The sequence below is a fragment of the Euleptes europaea genome, chromosome 16 (genome assembly GCF_029931775.1).
Source record: "Euleptes europaea isolate rEulEur1 chromosome 16, rEulEur1.hap1, whole genome shotgun sequence".
In the NCBI taxonomy this organism is placed as follows: domain Eukaryota; kingdom Metazoa; phylum Chordata; class Lepidosauria; order Squamata; family Sphaerodactylidae; genus Euleptes; species Euleptes europaea.
In genome coordinates, this window is record NC_079327.1 from 31,717,102 (window position 1) to 31,733,695 (window position 16,594).

Sequence of the window (16,594 nt, forward strand, 5' to 3'; positions counted from 1 at the left end):
TTGTGGGAGCTAAAAGCCAAAAGCTAAAAATATATAAAAAATTAAAAACTTGAATCTTTAATTATGTATTAAGAATATGAACCTCCCAAATAAGATTTGTTTGTAAAATGACGGGCTTATCCTCTAACGTGAAGAGGTAAGATAAACATAGATACATTTGCATTTTACTGACCTGACTACATATAAAGGCTTTATATGAGAGCACTACAATAGATATTTTTTGCAAATATTGTTTATTGTTAATATTTATAGGCTGATGAAGCTGTGCTTATGGTGAAAGCGCTACCAGTATCCGGAATAGCGTTTCCTCCTTCTTCGCTCTTGTGGAGCAACAAGTATCTTTCTGCTCCTTGCTTTTGCCGTCGAATACTTGTGGAGCAGCAACTTGTGACATTTTTGACGCCTGGTTATTATACCTGCTACTGTCATTTGCCTTTGCTTAACGCGTCATTACTAGTCATCAAGACTATTGTTGTATATATTTGTGTATACTGTATGTGAGCACTTGTATTGTCTTTGTTACACTTAGTTTAATATGATATTGTATGAAATTGATTTTGATACTACCTGAGCTTGTAATGTTTCTTTACTAGCTGGAGATCTGCTATTACAACTGATGTCCAGCCGATAGAGATCAGTTCACCTGGAGAAAATGGCCACTTTGGCAATTTGGACTCTATGACATTGAAGCCCCTCCCCTCCACAAACCCCGCCCTCCTCAGGGTCCACCCCAAAAACCTCCCAGTGGTGGGGAAGAGGGACCTGGCAACCCTACACAATGAGTAGATCGAAAACAGCCAATGTGTTTGAGCTCTGGGTTTGTTTGGTTTGATGGTACAGGAAACAGAAATATTGTAAAAATCTGTGGTTAGTACTCTTGAGCAGCTCTTACAACAGTTTCTTAGGTTTTTGTAAAGCCACTTATGGTGACCACATTCTTGGACAGCCATGAAAGTAGAAACCATTAGCCAATGTGTGATATTTCTTGAAACAAACCCCCTGTTTAGGTGTTAGTTCTGACAAAAGCAGTTAATATGTCTGTAAGTTAGACAATCCTTGCATTGACCAATTCACATGACAATGCATATTCTGTCTTCCAATTCATGAGGATGTAACATCTAATGAGGCCTCCAAAGTTTTCTGTTTCATTGCAAAAAAAAAAAATCACTGCATGCCTTGTTATGCAGCTTCATACCCAACAGATGGTGCTACAGCCTAGCTATTGCATTCTTCTGCTGTCTTGTACTTGAAACAAGGAGTTTGCCAGAACTATTGGTTTTTATCTGGATCACTGTTTTTTGCTGTTGGTTGCTGCATCTAATGGTTTCACTGTTGCTCCTCCCCTCTTTAGTGTTGCTTATTACTGCTTTATCATTGTATGGATGCTGATGATTGCAGGTTTTTCCTTTCTGTATTATAATCTTGTTTTTAATTTCAGTAGACTGTAAATTAACTTGGGGTCTAAGTTTCCAAGTGACTGAATAAAATAAATGAAAACATCATTTATTTCCCTTCAACAAGAGTCAAGGACAGAACATAAAGTTAGTGTGAAGTAAAATGACCAAATATAAATGTATGAAGATATTTGCTTACGGAAGACTGTTAAGTATTTGGGATAACGTTCCATAAATTGTTTTGTAATTGCTTTCTCAATTGGGACATCATTAGTGTGTGTGTGGGGGGGGGAAACATCATGGTTTACTGTATGCCATTTTCCTCTGTTGGTGATTCATTTCAAATTTTCCTATTCTAAACATCTGTCAAGCAAATGCTGATTTTTTCAGACTCGGCACTTTCACACATGCCGAATAATGCACTTTCAATCCACTTTCAATGCACTTTAACAATCGATTGCAAGTGGATTTTGCCATTTCACAAAGTAAAATCCAGCTTCAAAGTGCACTGAAAGTGGATTGAAAGTACATTATTCGGCATGTGTGAAAGTGCCAAGTGTCTTGTCCCAGAGTCTCTCACCCACAAGCATCTCCTTTTTCTGTACACATGTACACTTGCCTCTTGAACTCTAGAGCAGCTTGGATTAAAAACAGGCAATTTGACAAAATCCTGGTAAAAGGCAGGAAATTTCTTCAAGGTTATTCTCTGAGTGGAAATCTCCCTGGACTCACCCTGGGAGGGAAGCAATGCAGGGCTGACTCCAGAGTTTCCCCTGACTCCAGAGTTTTCCCTCAATGATTCTGGCTATGATTGAAGACCCATGATGCCAGGAAAATAACTGAGCCTAGTGATCTAATCCTGCCCTCCTAACTCAGTCTAGCACTTGGGAGAATGTCCAGCCCATCTCTAACCCTGGGTCTACACACCATCTTAACCCCCTGGTGAGACACTTTTAGCTGTTAATTTTCTGATCTTCCAATAAGATTCAAAATTTCTTCCCTAAATTCAATCTCGTCCCAGCAAAGCCACTGCCTTGCTGTTGAGATAATTAAGTCACAATTCAGGCCTCCTAGTTTGTAGTCAATTTCTGGACGCAAGCCTGCTTCCTTGGGATCATTTATTTATTTTTATTTTTTCATATTTATTGCCTGCCCATATTCCACGTCAGACCTAGCTCAGAGCAGCTAACAACCTTTAAAATCACATAAAACCATAGACATCAATTTAAAACACAATTGATCCAGCAAGCTCATCACTCGATCAAAGAAGGAAATGTGGTTGGTCTGGCAGGAGCTGTTGGGGACAAATCCATGCTGACTTCCCCGGATCACCAAGTTATCCTTCAAGTGCTTGCAGATAGATCCCTTTAAAATCTGCTCCAGTATCTTCCTTGGGACAGAGGTCAGACTGACTGGCCTGTAGTTTCCTGAGTCATCCCTCTTCTCTTTTTTGAAAACTGAGATAACATTTGCCCTCCTCCAGTCTTGTGGCACATGTCTAAAGGGTGATTCTCACATTATAGTCTCCTTCATAGATCCCTCTTTGGGTAAGACATCCAACAAGGGCGTTGTTCATTTACAAAAAGCCACAACTGATGCAGTTGTGCAAACCTTATTCTGGGAAGGATATTTAATTGAGTTACTTCTTACTTCTCTCTCTGAACAAGAGCTCTTTGATTTGCAGTGATTTGTAACAGAAGAAGATCCCTGATGGATCAGACGACATGTCCATCTAGTCCAGCATGCCTTTTCTCACAGTGGCCATCTAAGTATGCCATATCAGCATGGAATGAAAGCAACTTAGCACTGCCACTCCCAAGCCTGTAAAAGTCCAGGGCCATGAACCTGCAAAAACCAGCTTGTAAAGGCCCTGGATGAAACAAAATCTAACAAGATGTTATCTCACAATGACATAAGCAGGAACCTAAGGGCTCATCTTATGACTCCAGGAGACTGCTCTAAAACCACACTAACAGGATGACCAAAGCTTGTGGGATATTACCAAGCATTCCAGTACACTTAATAGATTTCCAAAATAATACCATATCATCAGATAAAACAATTGAGCCACCTTCCTGAATTAACCACGATAGGACCACCTCCTGACACAATTAGCATAGCACCCATAAACACTCCTGATGAGATCATTTTTAAAATCACCATAACTATCACAAACCTGAGACAGCCTACAAATTCAAGGGTTAAGCAGGCCTATTTTTAGACTGGCAAAGCGGTAAGCTGCAGTACTGCAGTCCAAGCTCTGCTCACGTCAGTTTTAGGTAGCCGGCTCAAGGTTGACTCAGCCTTCCATCCTTCCGAGGTCAGTAAAACGAGTACCCAGCTTGGTGGGGGTAAAGGGAAGATGACTGGGGAAGGCACTGGCAAACCACCCCGTAACTTGTTACTTAACAGTATCACTTGACACCTATGGGCTTTTCCACACATGCTATTTCGTCACTTGTATGCCCTTATTGCGGCGTTCTTTTTCTTTTCTGCATGTGTTTTTCTCCCTCTAGTGGTTGCTTCAATATTTCATCATTGGTTTATTCCCAAGCACTTTAAAAGTGCAGAGAAATAAACCAGAGATACACGATGAAATATCGAAGCGACCACTAAAGGGAGCAGAACACATGCAGAAAAGGAAAAAACCCCACCACAGTATGGGCACACAAACAACCAAAATAAGGAGTGCAGAAAAGCCCTATGACTGCTTAGCTGTCCGGATCAGTCTGCACATGGACATTCTCGCACTGCCTCATATTTTCCCCCGTTCCTCACATGGGCATTTTTGATACTTTTAGATAAATACAAATGTTACATCTTGGGGCTTGTTTTAACATAGCATTCTTGATAAACAGTACCCACATTAAAAACTAAAATGAAAAAAAATACCTGAATGATTCTGAGTAGGGATAAATTCACATATGTGCATTTTCACCACTGCCATTTAAACTATCCATCCTACATTGACGGTGTACAGAGGGCACAAACTACAAGTGATTCTGTGCTCAAGAAATCAGTAACTGTAATGACCCCACTATGACCCTGGGAAGCCTGTGTCTTTTTCTTTCATGATCAAGAAGATTCAGCTCTCTGAGTACATGGGCATAAATGCAGCCATAAGGTGCAATATGTATGTTACAAGCATAGTTTATTACCAAGGCACAGCCCATCCCTCACCCTGTAACACCAGTGGCTCCTGCACACACAAAAACTTCAAAAAGCAACATCAAGGCAGTCAGGCAAGGGGGGTTGATTCATGGGAATTGTAGATTCTTCAATTGTGTTAAGTTCAATGGGTGATCATATTCATGTTGAAATTATCAGCATTTCTGCTCTTACCTTTGATTTCCTGTTCTTCAACCACTTGCAAATCAATCAGACTTACCATCTTATCCCATGACTGCTAAGTTTACTCAAGAACCTTTGTCAAAAGCTTTTTAGAAGGCCGAGCATATAATGTCTATGTGGCCACCTATTATTAGTGCCCAAAACAGAGGTTTAAAAAGTGACCAAAAAGCAGGAAATTCTTATATATTATTTATTTATTAAAATATTTATATCTCGCCTTTCCTCATGGCTCAAGGTGGCTTACAAATTACAACTTAAAACTTACAGACTAAAACAAAACACCAAATAACCCAAAATATACACTTATAAATTATTTTTATCCCTTTCAAGTGACAAGCTTCAACAACCTAGTTGAAGGAAATCATCAGGTTGAATAGTCCTCAATAGACAAGCAGCAGTATCGTCACAGACCATTTACCTCTTGTGCTACCAAGGAAGATTTTAGAAGAAAAAGCTTTTCAATCATCAAAATTGACAGGCTTTAGAACATCTCTATCATGTTAATTTGTTAATATGGTCAAGACAATAGCATTCATAGAAAGAACATATCAGGCTGTTGAGTGCCTGATCCATACCCATGTTATTTATTCTGTGATTCAGACGGATTACAATGCCACCCTATTTTTCAAGGAGCTTGCTAGCTGTGTTCGTGTTAGGGCCAAAACATGGGTCTTTACAGTTTTGCCATGTATTTAAAGCTCACCTGCACAACTTGTGAGTTACCAAGTGCAGTCTGTCCGTTATAGGGCTGGATAGTTTCAGAGTGTATCTGTTGGTCTGTAGTAGAACAGGGAGTCCAGTAGCAGCTTAGAGACCAACAAGATTTTCAGAGTATACCCCGAAAATCTCGTTGTTCTCTAAGGTGTTACTGGACACAAATCTAGCTGTTATAGGGATAGGTAAAGTGTTGACTGTAAAACAGCAAAGAAACTACTGTAGGACACAGTACATGGCTGATGGGCTGCATTTGGCTTTAATTTTTATCCCTCATTCCTCCAAGGACCTCCTGGCAACATTAAGGGTTCTGCCTTCCTCTGTTTTTTCCTCATAGCAACCCTGTGAGTTAGGTTAGGCTAGAGTTGTGAAGGCCCTGAAAGAAACCCATGTACTTTTTTCATACAAAAATTGGGAAATTTTGGGGAGCACTGAATAAAATTCCTTTTCAAAACGAGTGATTTTTTTTTCAACTCAAGGTGTTTCACAATCAAAATGTATAGCATAAAAAAGTCTGAAAACTCTTTTTCAATTTTTCTAGTAGAAAATTATGGATATTTGTGGGAGCAGTGGGGAAAGTCCTATGAAGTTTTATTGTCTTTGGAGTGAAATCGTTTTAAAGACAAGATTTTACTTACTCAAAATATATAAGAATGGAAATGTTTAAAATGTAAATATTGGAATATTGGGGAGCACTGAAAAAAATCTCCTATAAAATGTTTTTTGCTTTAGGATTTAGGTGAACTACTTTTTAAGACAAGGTTATATGAACTCAAAATGTATAGCATGAAAAAGCATTTTTATCTTTTTCATGATCTTAAAGCCACTAAATAGGCTTAGGTTTTATAGGTAGGTAAGTATTGCATATATTTACAGTTTTACCAAACTTTGAGTTGCTGTTTTTTTTCTGGAAAAAAATGGAGTTTTTTTCCCCCATGGCTTCAAAATTTTCAGAAATTTTATATCTCTAGATTAGGCTGAGAGAGACAGACAGACAGACAGACAGACAGACATTTACCCAGTGAGTTTCATGGCAGAGGTGTGATTTGAACTTGACCTTTCTCATTCCTAGTCCAATACACTGTTATCCTACACTGGCTTGGGGGTACACTGCACATCATGGAAACAAGGTAGTTCAGCATTTGGTACTGCAGCTGCTCTTTAACTTAATGCATTCCCATGTTTTACAATACATAATTATATCTCAGTGCATTGGGCATCCTTAAGAGAATAGTTTGCAAGTGCTTTAAACAGAGGTGCATTGTGCAATTTTTTTCAGTGCAATTTGTATTTACAACTTGTCATTAACAAACAAATAAAATAAAACAACTAAAAAACAGACTATATAATTTATAAAACTTCCCTTTGTTGTGGAAGTTTAACAGCAGTAACGAAATAAAACATCTGCATGATTTGGTTCAATTGCAAGTAAGCTTCCCTTCCCCTTCGTGAAAGAACATGATTTCTAAAAAGCTTTTCCTTGCCACTAACCCTCTGAAAGTATCCAGGGTTATGCCTGAAATGGACCCAGTTGTCCAGTTAGTATATAGATTGCTATTCTACCACGTCTGAGGTCGACAGTGATTCTTTTTACCAGTTTTCAATATGGCTTATTCTATCATTTCTTTCCAGGCCTTTCTGCTTCTGATGCCTGCCGGGCTAATCGAGGTGGTGGAATGGGTTTGAACGATCCATTGTCTTCAGTTGCATCTTCTTCACACAGTGTGCCAAATGTTGGACGAGGCAGGAGAGGTTGCCTGAAGCCCCTGGTTCCCTGAGGATGGATAGGCTCTTGGTTATCTGTGTCCATTTCACTGCTCCATTCCATTTTTTCCTGCTGCTGTCGAAGTCTCTGGTGTCTTAAAATCCTTCCTGCTTGGGATTTTAAATTTAGCACTGTAGTGTGATCAGATTCAGAATCACTGCCGTCACCTACTGCAAATTTAGAAAATTGGTACATATTAACACAGTTCTGAACATTTATTCATCCTATATAACAGAACAAAAGTTTGGGCACCACAACAGAACACCAAATACTTTTGCTATATGGTGTGTTCATTAGGAATATCAACCCGTGTAACAATGGAATTTGGTGTTCATAAATACAGGGAATTTCAAATGAAAGTTCATTCTCACAAAGTTAATACTTGCTCTCAACACCTGAAGGCACAGTCAGGCTGATGTGTAAAAATGATGTATAAAAATGATGTGTAAAAATGGGTAAAGTCATTTTGGGGAGAATTGTTCTGTAAAATTAGTTTGATTTTGGAATGCTTTAATTTTGCTATTTCATTATGTTTTGCATTGTTATTTGGTATATGTGTTATACCCCACTTCACATTTGGAGAATACATGATACAAAGTCGGGCTGCATTTTCCCACATTTGTGATGTGAGTATGCCAAACTGGTTTATTTTATTGTATATATTATCTGCAATTTCTCTCTCAAATAACAAGAATCTGCCTTTATTTTACTGAGCGTTTGCTGAATGCTGTGTTGTTTGGTTGTTTACAAGTCTTCACTTTTATGAAAAGGTACATAAAATGATCATGATAGGAATTTTTAAGCTGTGTTTTTTTTATTTTTCAGAGTCAGGCTACATACATGTTTTTGGCTTTTTTAAAAAAATGCAAAGTCTAGAAATATTTTTATTGCATAATAAATACAAGCATTTCAGACCAACTAAAGGAGATGCTTCAACTTGAGGGTCAAAAGATGGTATAAAACTATGAACTGACTTGCTGGCCTAGTGCATGCTGCCAGGGCCCATCCGGCCCCCTTTAATGGCTGCGCTGCCGGACCTGAGCAGCAACACCAGGTCCGGCGCGCTGGTGAAACCCGTTCCCCCTGCAGCCACCCAGGCCTCCATTGGCCCGTTTAAGATCAGGGTGGGGAGGAAGCACAGGACGCCTCAGGTCCCATGCTTCCCGCTTCTCCCACTTTGCAGCAGAGGGGGAAAGGGCCCGCTGCGGGCTCACGGCCACCCGCCGTTCCGCCTCATGCTGCTGCTGGACCCCACCACCTGCAGAGCGGGCTCAGGCCCTGCTCCAAGCCCAGGCCACCAAATCGGGCTTTCCAGTGAGTCGGGGCCCGCTGATTGTGAAAATTTCATTTCTGCACCCAAAAAAGGCATTTCTCGTCTCGTATACACATTGAAGTAGTTGCATAAGCACCATAAGATGGCTATAAAATCATGTTGTGCTTTGGAAACTGCTAATTTAATTTTGTATGCCAGAGCAATTTTTTTTAAAAAAAAGAACCAAAAAGACCACATTTCTGCCAGAATAAGAAATAAGTGGTGTAGTGGTTAAGAGCAGTGGACTCTAATCTGAAGAACCTGGTTCGATTCCCCACTCCTCCACATGAAGCCTGCTGGGTGACCTTGGGCCAGTCACAGTTCTCTCTGAACTCTCTCAGCCCAAGCCAAGGCAGGTGATGGCAAACCACCTCCGAACGTCTCTTGCCTTGAAAACCCTACGGGGTCGCTATAAGTCAGCTGTGACATGGAGGTACTTTCCACCACAAGAAATGAACAAGTTTTGTTTTCAAATGGGGGAAAAAAATTAAACTCGGGGAAATCATAGCTTTCGTTCAGACAGTCTGACTTATAAGCAGCAACAACAGTGCACTGTTTTACTCCATGAAAGCTTTTCTCATGCCAGAGGGAATACAAAATAGTAGAACAGGTCCTGGGTGTATCTGGGTCACTCTCAGCTCTTTCCAGATGGAAAATAAAAAGCCTCTGACAAAAGCATGGAGGGATCAGAACTGTTTTGAGATCTAGGATACTGAGACATGGTCCCAATGGCATTACCAGGAATCTGGCCCCTCCTTGGTTAAGTGCTTTGCTCACTAGCAACAGCACAAAGAATGCCTCTCATGGCACCGCTGCAACTAGATATTCACATCAGTCTCTGCGGTTACAATTTGATTATCCTCCGTACATCGCTCTGGTGTCCTAGTTAAAAGCGGCAGGCATGAAAGGCACAGGTGAATGAGGTAACAGTGAACCTCGCATTTGGGGACCAAGGGCCAAGATTTAAATACAAAGCCAAACCCGCAGTTTTGTACACCGAAAGGAGCTTGGGGTTTGTGCTTCTGGAACGGCAGCTCCCACGGGGCATGGCTAACTGCTCTGGAAACGGAGGGTACTTTCAAAGCAGTTTGTGATAAGGCTGTTTTCCACATGGGGACAGGCTTCTGTAGTTTCCCTGTTGCTGCTGCAACTGCTAATTCAACCCAGCAGGTTTCCCTGTTGTTGTTGTTTTAATTATTGATGATTTAATAGCATTATATCAATTAGGGTTACCAAGTGCCCCCTGGCCGCCGGCAGGGGATGGGAGAGTAGAGTTGCCAGATCCAGGTTCTGAAACTCACGTAGATTTGAGGATTGAGCCGGGGGAGGACAGGGACCTCAGTGAGGTACAGTGCCATAGAGTCCACCCTCCTAAGCAGCCATTTTCTCCAGAGGACTGATCTCTGTAGTCTGGAGATAAGCTGGATCTCCAATGGATCCCCATGTCCCACCTGGAGGCTGGCATCCCTAATATCAATATACCATTGTACTGAAAAAATGAATCAGGTTCATGCAGTTCCCAGCTTTCATAAAAAAAAAAAAATCATAAGTATTTAGCCCATTTTATTGCAGGAGGCCCTTTCCCCCATATATCTCTGCAAGGAAAAGGGCTAGAGACTTACTTAAAAGCTGAGAATTCAGAGAACAGGATGCATATTTGTTATAACAGTATATTCTTATAAAAGGTAAAGGTCCCCTGCACAAGCACTGGGTCATTACTGACCCATGGGGTGACATCACAGCCCGACGTTTACTAGGCAGACTTTGTTTATGGGGTGGTTTGCCATTGCCTTCCCCAATCATCTTCTCTTTGCCCCCAACAAGCTGGGTACTCGTTTTACCAACCTCGGAAGGAGGGAAGGCTGAGTCAACCTTGAGCCGGCTACCTGAAACCGACTTCCGTCGGGATCGAACTCAGGTCGTGAGCAGAGCTTGGACTTACCACTCTGCGCCACGGGGCTCTCATAGCACTATGAAATTGCTGGTTAAAATAAACAAAACCTGTCTGCAGCAGCAGGAGGAAATAGCCACCTTGGGGGAAATGGCTGTTGTGTGGGTGGGGCCCAGGAAAATCTGAACTTTCCCACCCTCGCAGCAGCCAGCCACGCTTTGCTGCAATCTAACTCTGAGGCAATGCAGGTTTGAGAAAGATCAGAGGAAATCTGGGGAAACCACAGGAGGTGCACAAAAGCACCACGATGCTGTGGGGAAGCAGGAAAAATCGCTACTTCCCAACAGCATCAGTCTTGGGGCAAATAACCTGTGCAGAAACACCCAAGGTGTGGGCAGTCTGTGGTTCAGTGGAGGAAAGTAAAAACAAAATCCCACTGGGTATGCTCAAATTCCTGGGTGTGGCCAATGCAACTATATAGGTTTCAGCCTAATACTGAGAGGAATCAGAGAGTTGAAGGTACTGTGATAGATATTCTACAACTTACTACACACTTTAACTGGCTGAGGAGAGTCATAAAGAGACAACAGCAGGATTAAAGAAATGAGTGTCTTACATTGTAAGTGACACTGGCGTTACTGTATCAACTTCAACACCATCCTCCTTTACCTATCGTGCTAGGCTGCAACATAAAAACAAAATATAGTGGGATTTTTAAACCTCAGTGAGGCTGTGTGTGTGTAAAAAGTAAAGGTCCCCTGTCAAGCACCGGGTCATTCCTGACCCATGGGGTGACGTCACATCCCGACGTTTCCAAGGCAGACTTTGTTTAAGGGGTGGTTTGCCAGTGCCTTCCCCAGTCATCTACCCTTTACCCCCAGCAAGCTGGGTCCTCATTTCACTGACCTCGAAAGGATGGAAGGCTGAGTCGACCTTGAGCCGGCTACCTGGGACTGACGTCCGTCGGGATCGAACTCAGGTCGTGAGCAGAGCTTTGGACTGCAGTACTGCAGCTTACCACTCTGCGCCACAGGGTGTGTGTGGCTGATATTTATTCTTCCAAGGCTTCTAAGTAAGAGACTCTAGAGCTGCAATCCTATTTGCACTTACCTGGGAATAAATTCCATTGAACTCGATGGGTCTTCTAACTAAAAATGCACGGGACTGGGCTATAAATTACATTGCTTGAAATAGCGAGTCACTTCCAGTTAAAATGAATTATACATCGACCTTCACCCTTTATCCCTGGAAGTAAGTCATACTGAATTCAATGGCATTTTCTTTCAATTAGCCATGTTGAATATTACAGCTTATGCAAGGGTTCATGATCTATCCCAACTGAATGAAATACTATACAAAATGGGACTGCAAGTACCCTGGAAACTCATCCGTTTGGAATGAACAGTGCTGTTAACCTCGGTGGTTAACTCACATATTTAGGAAGTCTTATTCTCATCCTGTCTCTCAAACACACATATAAATTATACAGTCAATATGCACAATATACAAATGTCACTCAAACCATCATTCATTAACCCCCACCTTACGTTGGATGTGAAAGCAATTTACCTATTTGTATGAACGAAAATTGCAAACAGCTTGGCTATATCTGACATTTTTTCAGATAACCCTTGCCTGCATTCAACACATTCTTTTTAATTACTAAATTGATTACCTTTGAAAGAGAATTTATCTCTTTTCTGTAGTTTCTCGGGGAGTTTTGTGTTTTTAGGTAGCGACATGTAGCGCGCTGCTTTGTTGGCAGCCTAGAGAAATAAGAACAGTTATGTACACACAGAGCAAAAAAGATATTAAAAACGAGATTTAAAACAGTTTCACAATCCAGCAAAGCTGTGAAATAGACATACATGTGAAAATTACTACTTTCTATGGAGGCTAGTCATCTTGTCTCACAGTATAAATAAAATCTTGCTGGATTTCATTCATAGGCATGAGTAGAATATCTGCGTGCTCACACACACATACACAAACCTTGACACACATCTACCCACTGAGAACTAACCAGCAACCTCACAATACTTGCCAGCAGCAGATTATGCATATTAGATAAATCAGAACTATGCAGTAGAATACACTTGAAAATGCCAGTACCGGTCTTGACAAACTATTGCTCTTCCTAATGCTCTCTCTTAAGCTGTGTCGGCGACGGATCAAAATTTCTTTGGCCTGTTTCTCATTTGCATCTTCAGCCAGGCTATATCTGTTGTATGAAGGAGCCTGAAACAACAAAAGAGCGATATTTCAAATCTATGTTAATACAGACAGCAGAATAGCAACACAAAATGCAACCATACTTTCAGTGCCTGAAGAAGTCTAATCAGTAACATCCAAAATTTAAAACTGATTATCTGCAACCACACTGTAGCAAAGTAAGTAAGTAAAGGTTCCCTGTGCAAGAATCTGGTCATTCCTGACCCATGGGGTGATGTCACATCCCGATGTTTCCTAGGCAGACTTTTGTTTACGGAGTGGTTTGCCAGTGCCTCCCCCAGTCATCTTCCCTTTACCCCCAGCAAGCTGGGTACTCATTTCACTGACCTAGGAAGGATGGAAGGCTGAGTCAACCTTGAGCCAGCTACCTGAAACCAACTTCCGTTGGGATCGAACTTAGGTAGTGAGCAGAGCTTGGACTGCAGTACTGCAGCTTACCACTCTGCGCCACGGGGCATGCCTAAATATTTAGTGTTTAAGTCAAACTCACATGTGCTTTTGCTCACTGTTAAGGGTCTCATGTTTGAAACAAAGGACCAGTACGCTGAAGCAAACCCTTCTTCTGAAGTTGTTTTGGAAAACCAGGAACACAGCTTGTCAGGTGCAGTTCCTTGCCTTTGCCATGTTTATTCATCAGCGTTCTTATATACTAATCCTAAATACATTTGCTTGGAGGCAAGTACCATTGATTTTAATGGAAATCTTGCAAGGAAGCTTGCTTAGGGATGGCATCCTAGTGTTTTTAATAGAGGAGGGGAAAACATCACCCGCAGAGCCAGTAGATACATGTGCAACAGGGTGTTCCATTAATACTGGTTTCTACTTACTCTGTGCCGTATTTGATAGAGGTTCTTTGTTAATATGTCTCGTATATTATCTATCTCACCAGGAGAGAAGGTTACCACTTTTTCATCTTGATGTTCACTGTTGCAAGGCAAAACAAATTAGGGATAAATATGTTATAACTTTTAATAGTATAAATTACTTGCTTTCCTCCATAGAGATAAAATAGCATAACAAAAATTGTAGCTGATCTAACTCCAAGAAGGTGCTGCATCTCTCATCAACATGGTTAAAATGTAAGTTAGCCGGGAGGTACCCCAGAAAAATCCTCACTTTTCATGAACAGAGAATACCAGAGTTGGTATGCTTATCACAATTTGGTATAAATTAATTGTTGGTAGGCTAATCTGTGACTGAAGAATTTTCAGTTGAAAATCTATCTGTTAAACAGATTGATCTATTAAATGTAAAATAAAATATTATCAAAACCTCCTTCTGAAAGATTGAAGGTAACTCAACAATTTCATGTGAGATAACTTACGCAATTTAATAAGCAAAAGCTTGCTGGTAGAAGAGAAGACCATGTTTTAATATTTTCTTTTTAATTCCATGTGTAACAGAACCAAAAGAGTGTGTCCCTAATTCTCAGTACCACCAAACTGTCAACTAAAATGATGGAGGTTTACAGCCTTAAATGTAAGAAATACTATAAATGAAAATATTGTCGAAGGCTTTTACAGTCAGAGTTCATTGGTTGTTGAAGGTTATCCGGGCTGTGTGACCGTGGTCTTGGTATTTTCTTTCCTGACGTTTCGCCAGCAGCTGTGGCCGGCATCTTCAGAGGAGTAACACTGAAGGACAGTGTCTCTCAGTGTCAAGTGTGTAGGAAGAGTAATATATAATCAGAAAGGGGTTGGGTTTGAGCTGAGTCATTGTCCTGCAAAAAGTATCAAAGGTAATGTGCTAATCATTGTCCTGTAAGTATCAAGATAATGTGCTAATGAGGGTGTGGTATGTTAATATGGAACCATTGTATCCTGAAGTGATCTGTTAACATGTTTTGGATTCCACATATTAACAGATCACTTCAGGATACAATGGTTCCATATTAACATACCACACCCTCATTAGCACATTATTTGATACTTACAGGACAATGATTAGCACATTACCTTTGATACTTTTTGCAGGACAATGACTCAGCTCAAACCCAACCCCTTTCTGATTATATATTACCAGTGGTTCCCAACCTTTTTTTGACCAGGGACCACTAGGACTTTTTTGTTCAGTGCAGGGACCCCAAGGTTCAAAATAAAAATTCCGAGAATTTGAAAATAAATTTTAATCATAACTGTTAGTTAAACATTAAGCTTAGAATAATATCTGAATATATATTTTTATAATAGAGAACTTTTAATTGAAAATATTAATTTATTATGGGTTTATAACTTTGTTTTGCGGACCTTAATTTAGTTCTCGCGGACCCCTGGGGGTCCACGGACCCCTGGTTGGGAACCAGTGATATATTACTCTTCCTACACACTTGACACTGAGAGACACTGTCCTTCAGTGTTACTCCTCTGAAGATGCCTGCCACAGCTGCTGGCGAAACGTCAGGAAAGAAAATACCAAGACCACGGTCACACAGCCTGGATAACCTACAAGAATTATAAATGAACATTTGTGTATTAATGGAAAGCAATGGAGTGTAAACTTCAAGATCAGTGCTATTTCTGCATGCAAAATATAATGAAATCACAATCCGACAGGATAATGGCAATGCACCACACTCCTTTTACTTACCTGATAGAAGCTAGAGATGGTACCGTGCTTATCATCCCAGTCTCTGCCATCTCAATGGCATGCTTTATTTCAAGTTTCTTGTAGAGAGAAACAATACTTGATTTGGGCTGGTTTTCCCGAATTAGAAGTTTCCGCAGGTACTTCTTATCAAATTTTATAAATCTGTATGAAAAACCAAAGCAATGATGTCTATTATTTTGTCACGTAAACACTCATGAAGCAGAATGGCTCTATGCTTAAAGGAAAGGCTCAGCAGATTATTCCTTGGACATATCAAGCAACTGTTTATTGAATGCAGGGGATTCTTTTGGGATTCTTAGTGAATTTGACACTAATTGATGCCAAAGCAAGTTTGTGTAATTTGATTAGTGCTCTTGTCTAAACTAATTCAATATGCAGAATTCATATTTGTTACAGTTAACTCATCCATATCTTGCATCATACAGCCACAAAAAAAATAATGCTATAGAGAAGAAACAAATGTGAGAAGACACATTGAACTAAGAAATTCAGCCAGCCTTTGATTTCCAGAATAATTGATTTTCTTCTTACTTGTCTCTCCAAAAGTTATGACCCCAGTGTCCACATACATCTTCAATTCCAGCCTTCACATGATCAAAAAACTAAAATACAGAAACATACATGACTTGTTTTGGTAGATATTAATTAGTTACTAAATGTGGCCATAACATTACATATTTTGTGCTGTTGTTCTTGCCCAAGGCTATGCACATGGTGGTCTTTTTCCATATTTTATCCTCACAACACCCCCATAAGGTTGGTTAAGCAGAGAGCAAGAAACTGACCCATGTTCACCCTGTAAGCTTCATGACTGGGTGTAATTTGGAAGCCCTGTACCACCAGTCCTCGTCTGATACATCGCATTAACCAAGTTCAGTCACTTGGACATATTAATTTTGAATCTTAAGGAAAATTCACATCTTTAATCTATCTCTTGAACATAAGCCAATGAATCGTGCAAAATGGATTGGCATAATGCTCTTTCTCAGGACCCTGGCGTGCGAGCAGGCCATGCCCCACAGCATGTGCTCAATGGCAGCTGTGGAAAAAGAAAGGGGAGCTGCCAGACAGACCTCTCCTACATGCATACTACAGCTTGGATTCTATGAAGTCCTTCCTCTCACTCTTCTCTCTGGCTGCTACAGAGGCTTTTTTCTGCCACAGCGCTCAATTCCTCTGCCACTAGCATGTCCATTGAGTGCAAGATTAATGTTTTCAAGGAGCCATTACACACATGGAAGTGCTAGAAGAAGTGGTTACCAAAGCAAAGGAAAGCCTCCACCGTGGCCAGAGAGGAACAGTGTCATAGGATCCAAGCCTATGGCTAT

General features: G+C 40.7%; 1 protein-coding gene across 1 annotated transcript in view; it reads right to left on the minus strand.

Annotated features, from left to right (window-relative positions):
* Positions 1-7,059: 7,059 nt before the first annotated feature.
* Positions 7,060-16,594, minus strand: part of SLC9A2 (solute carrier family 9 member A2) — a 31,388-nt gene continuing 21,853 nt past the window's right edge. The window contains 6 exon segments of the mRNA XM_056861885.1: positions 7,060-7,394; positions 12,103-12,193; positions 12,534-12,665; positions 13,487-13,583; positions 15,246-15,407; positions 15,798-15,868. Coding sequence (XP_056717863.1) covers positions 7,060-7,394; positions 12,103-12,193; positions 12,534-12,665; positions 13,487-13,583; positions 15,246-15,407; positions 15,798-15,868 — 888 coding nt within the window.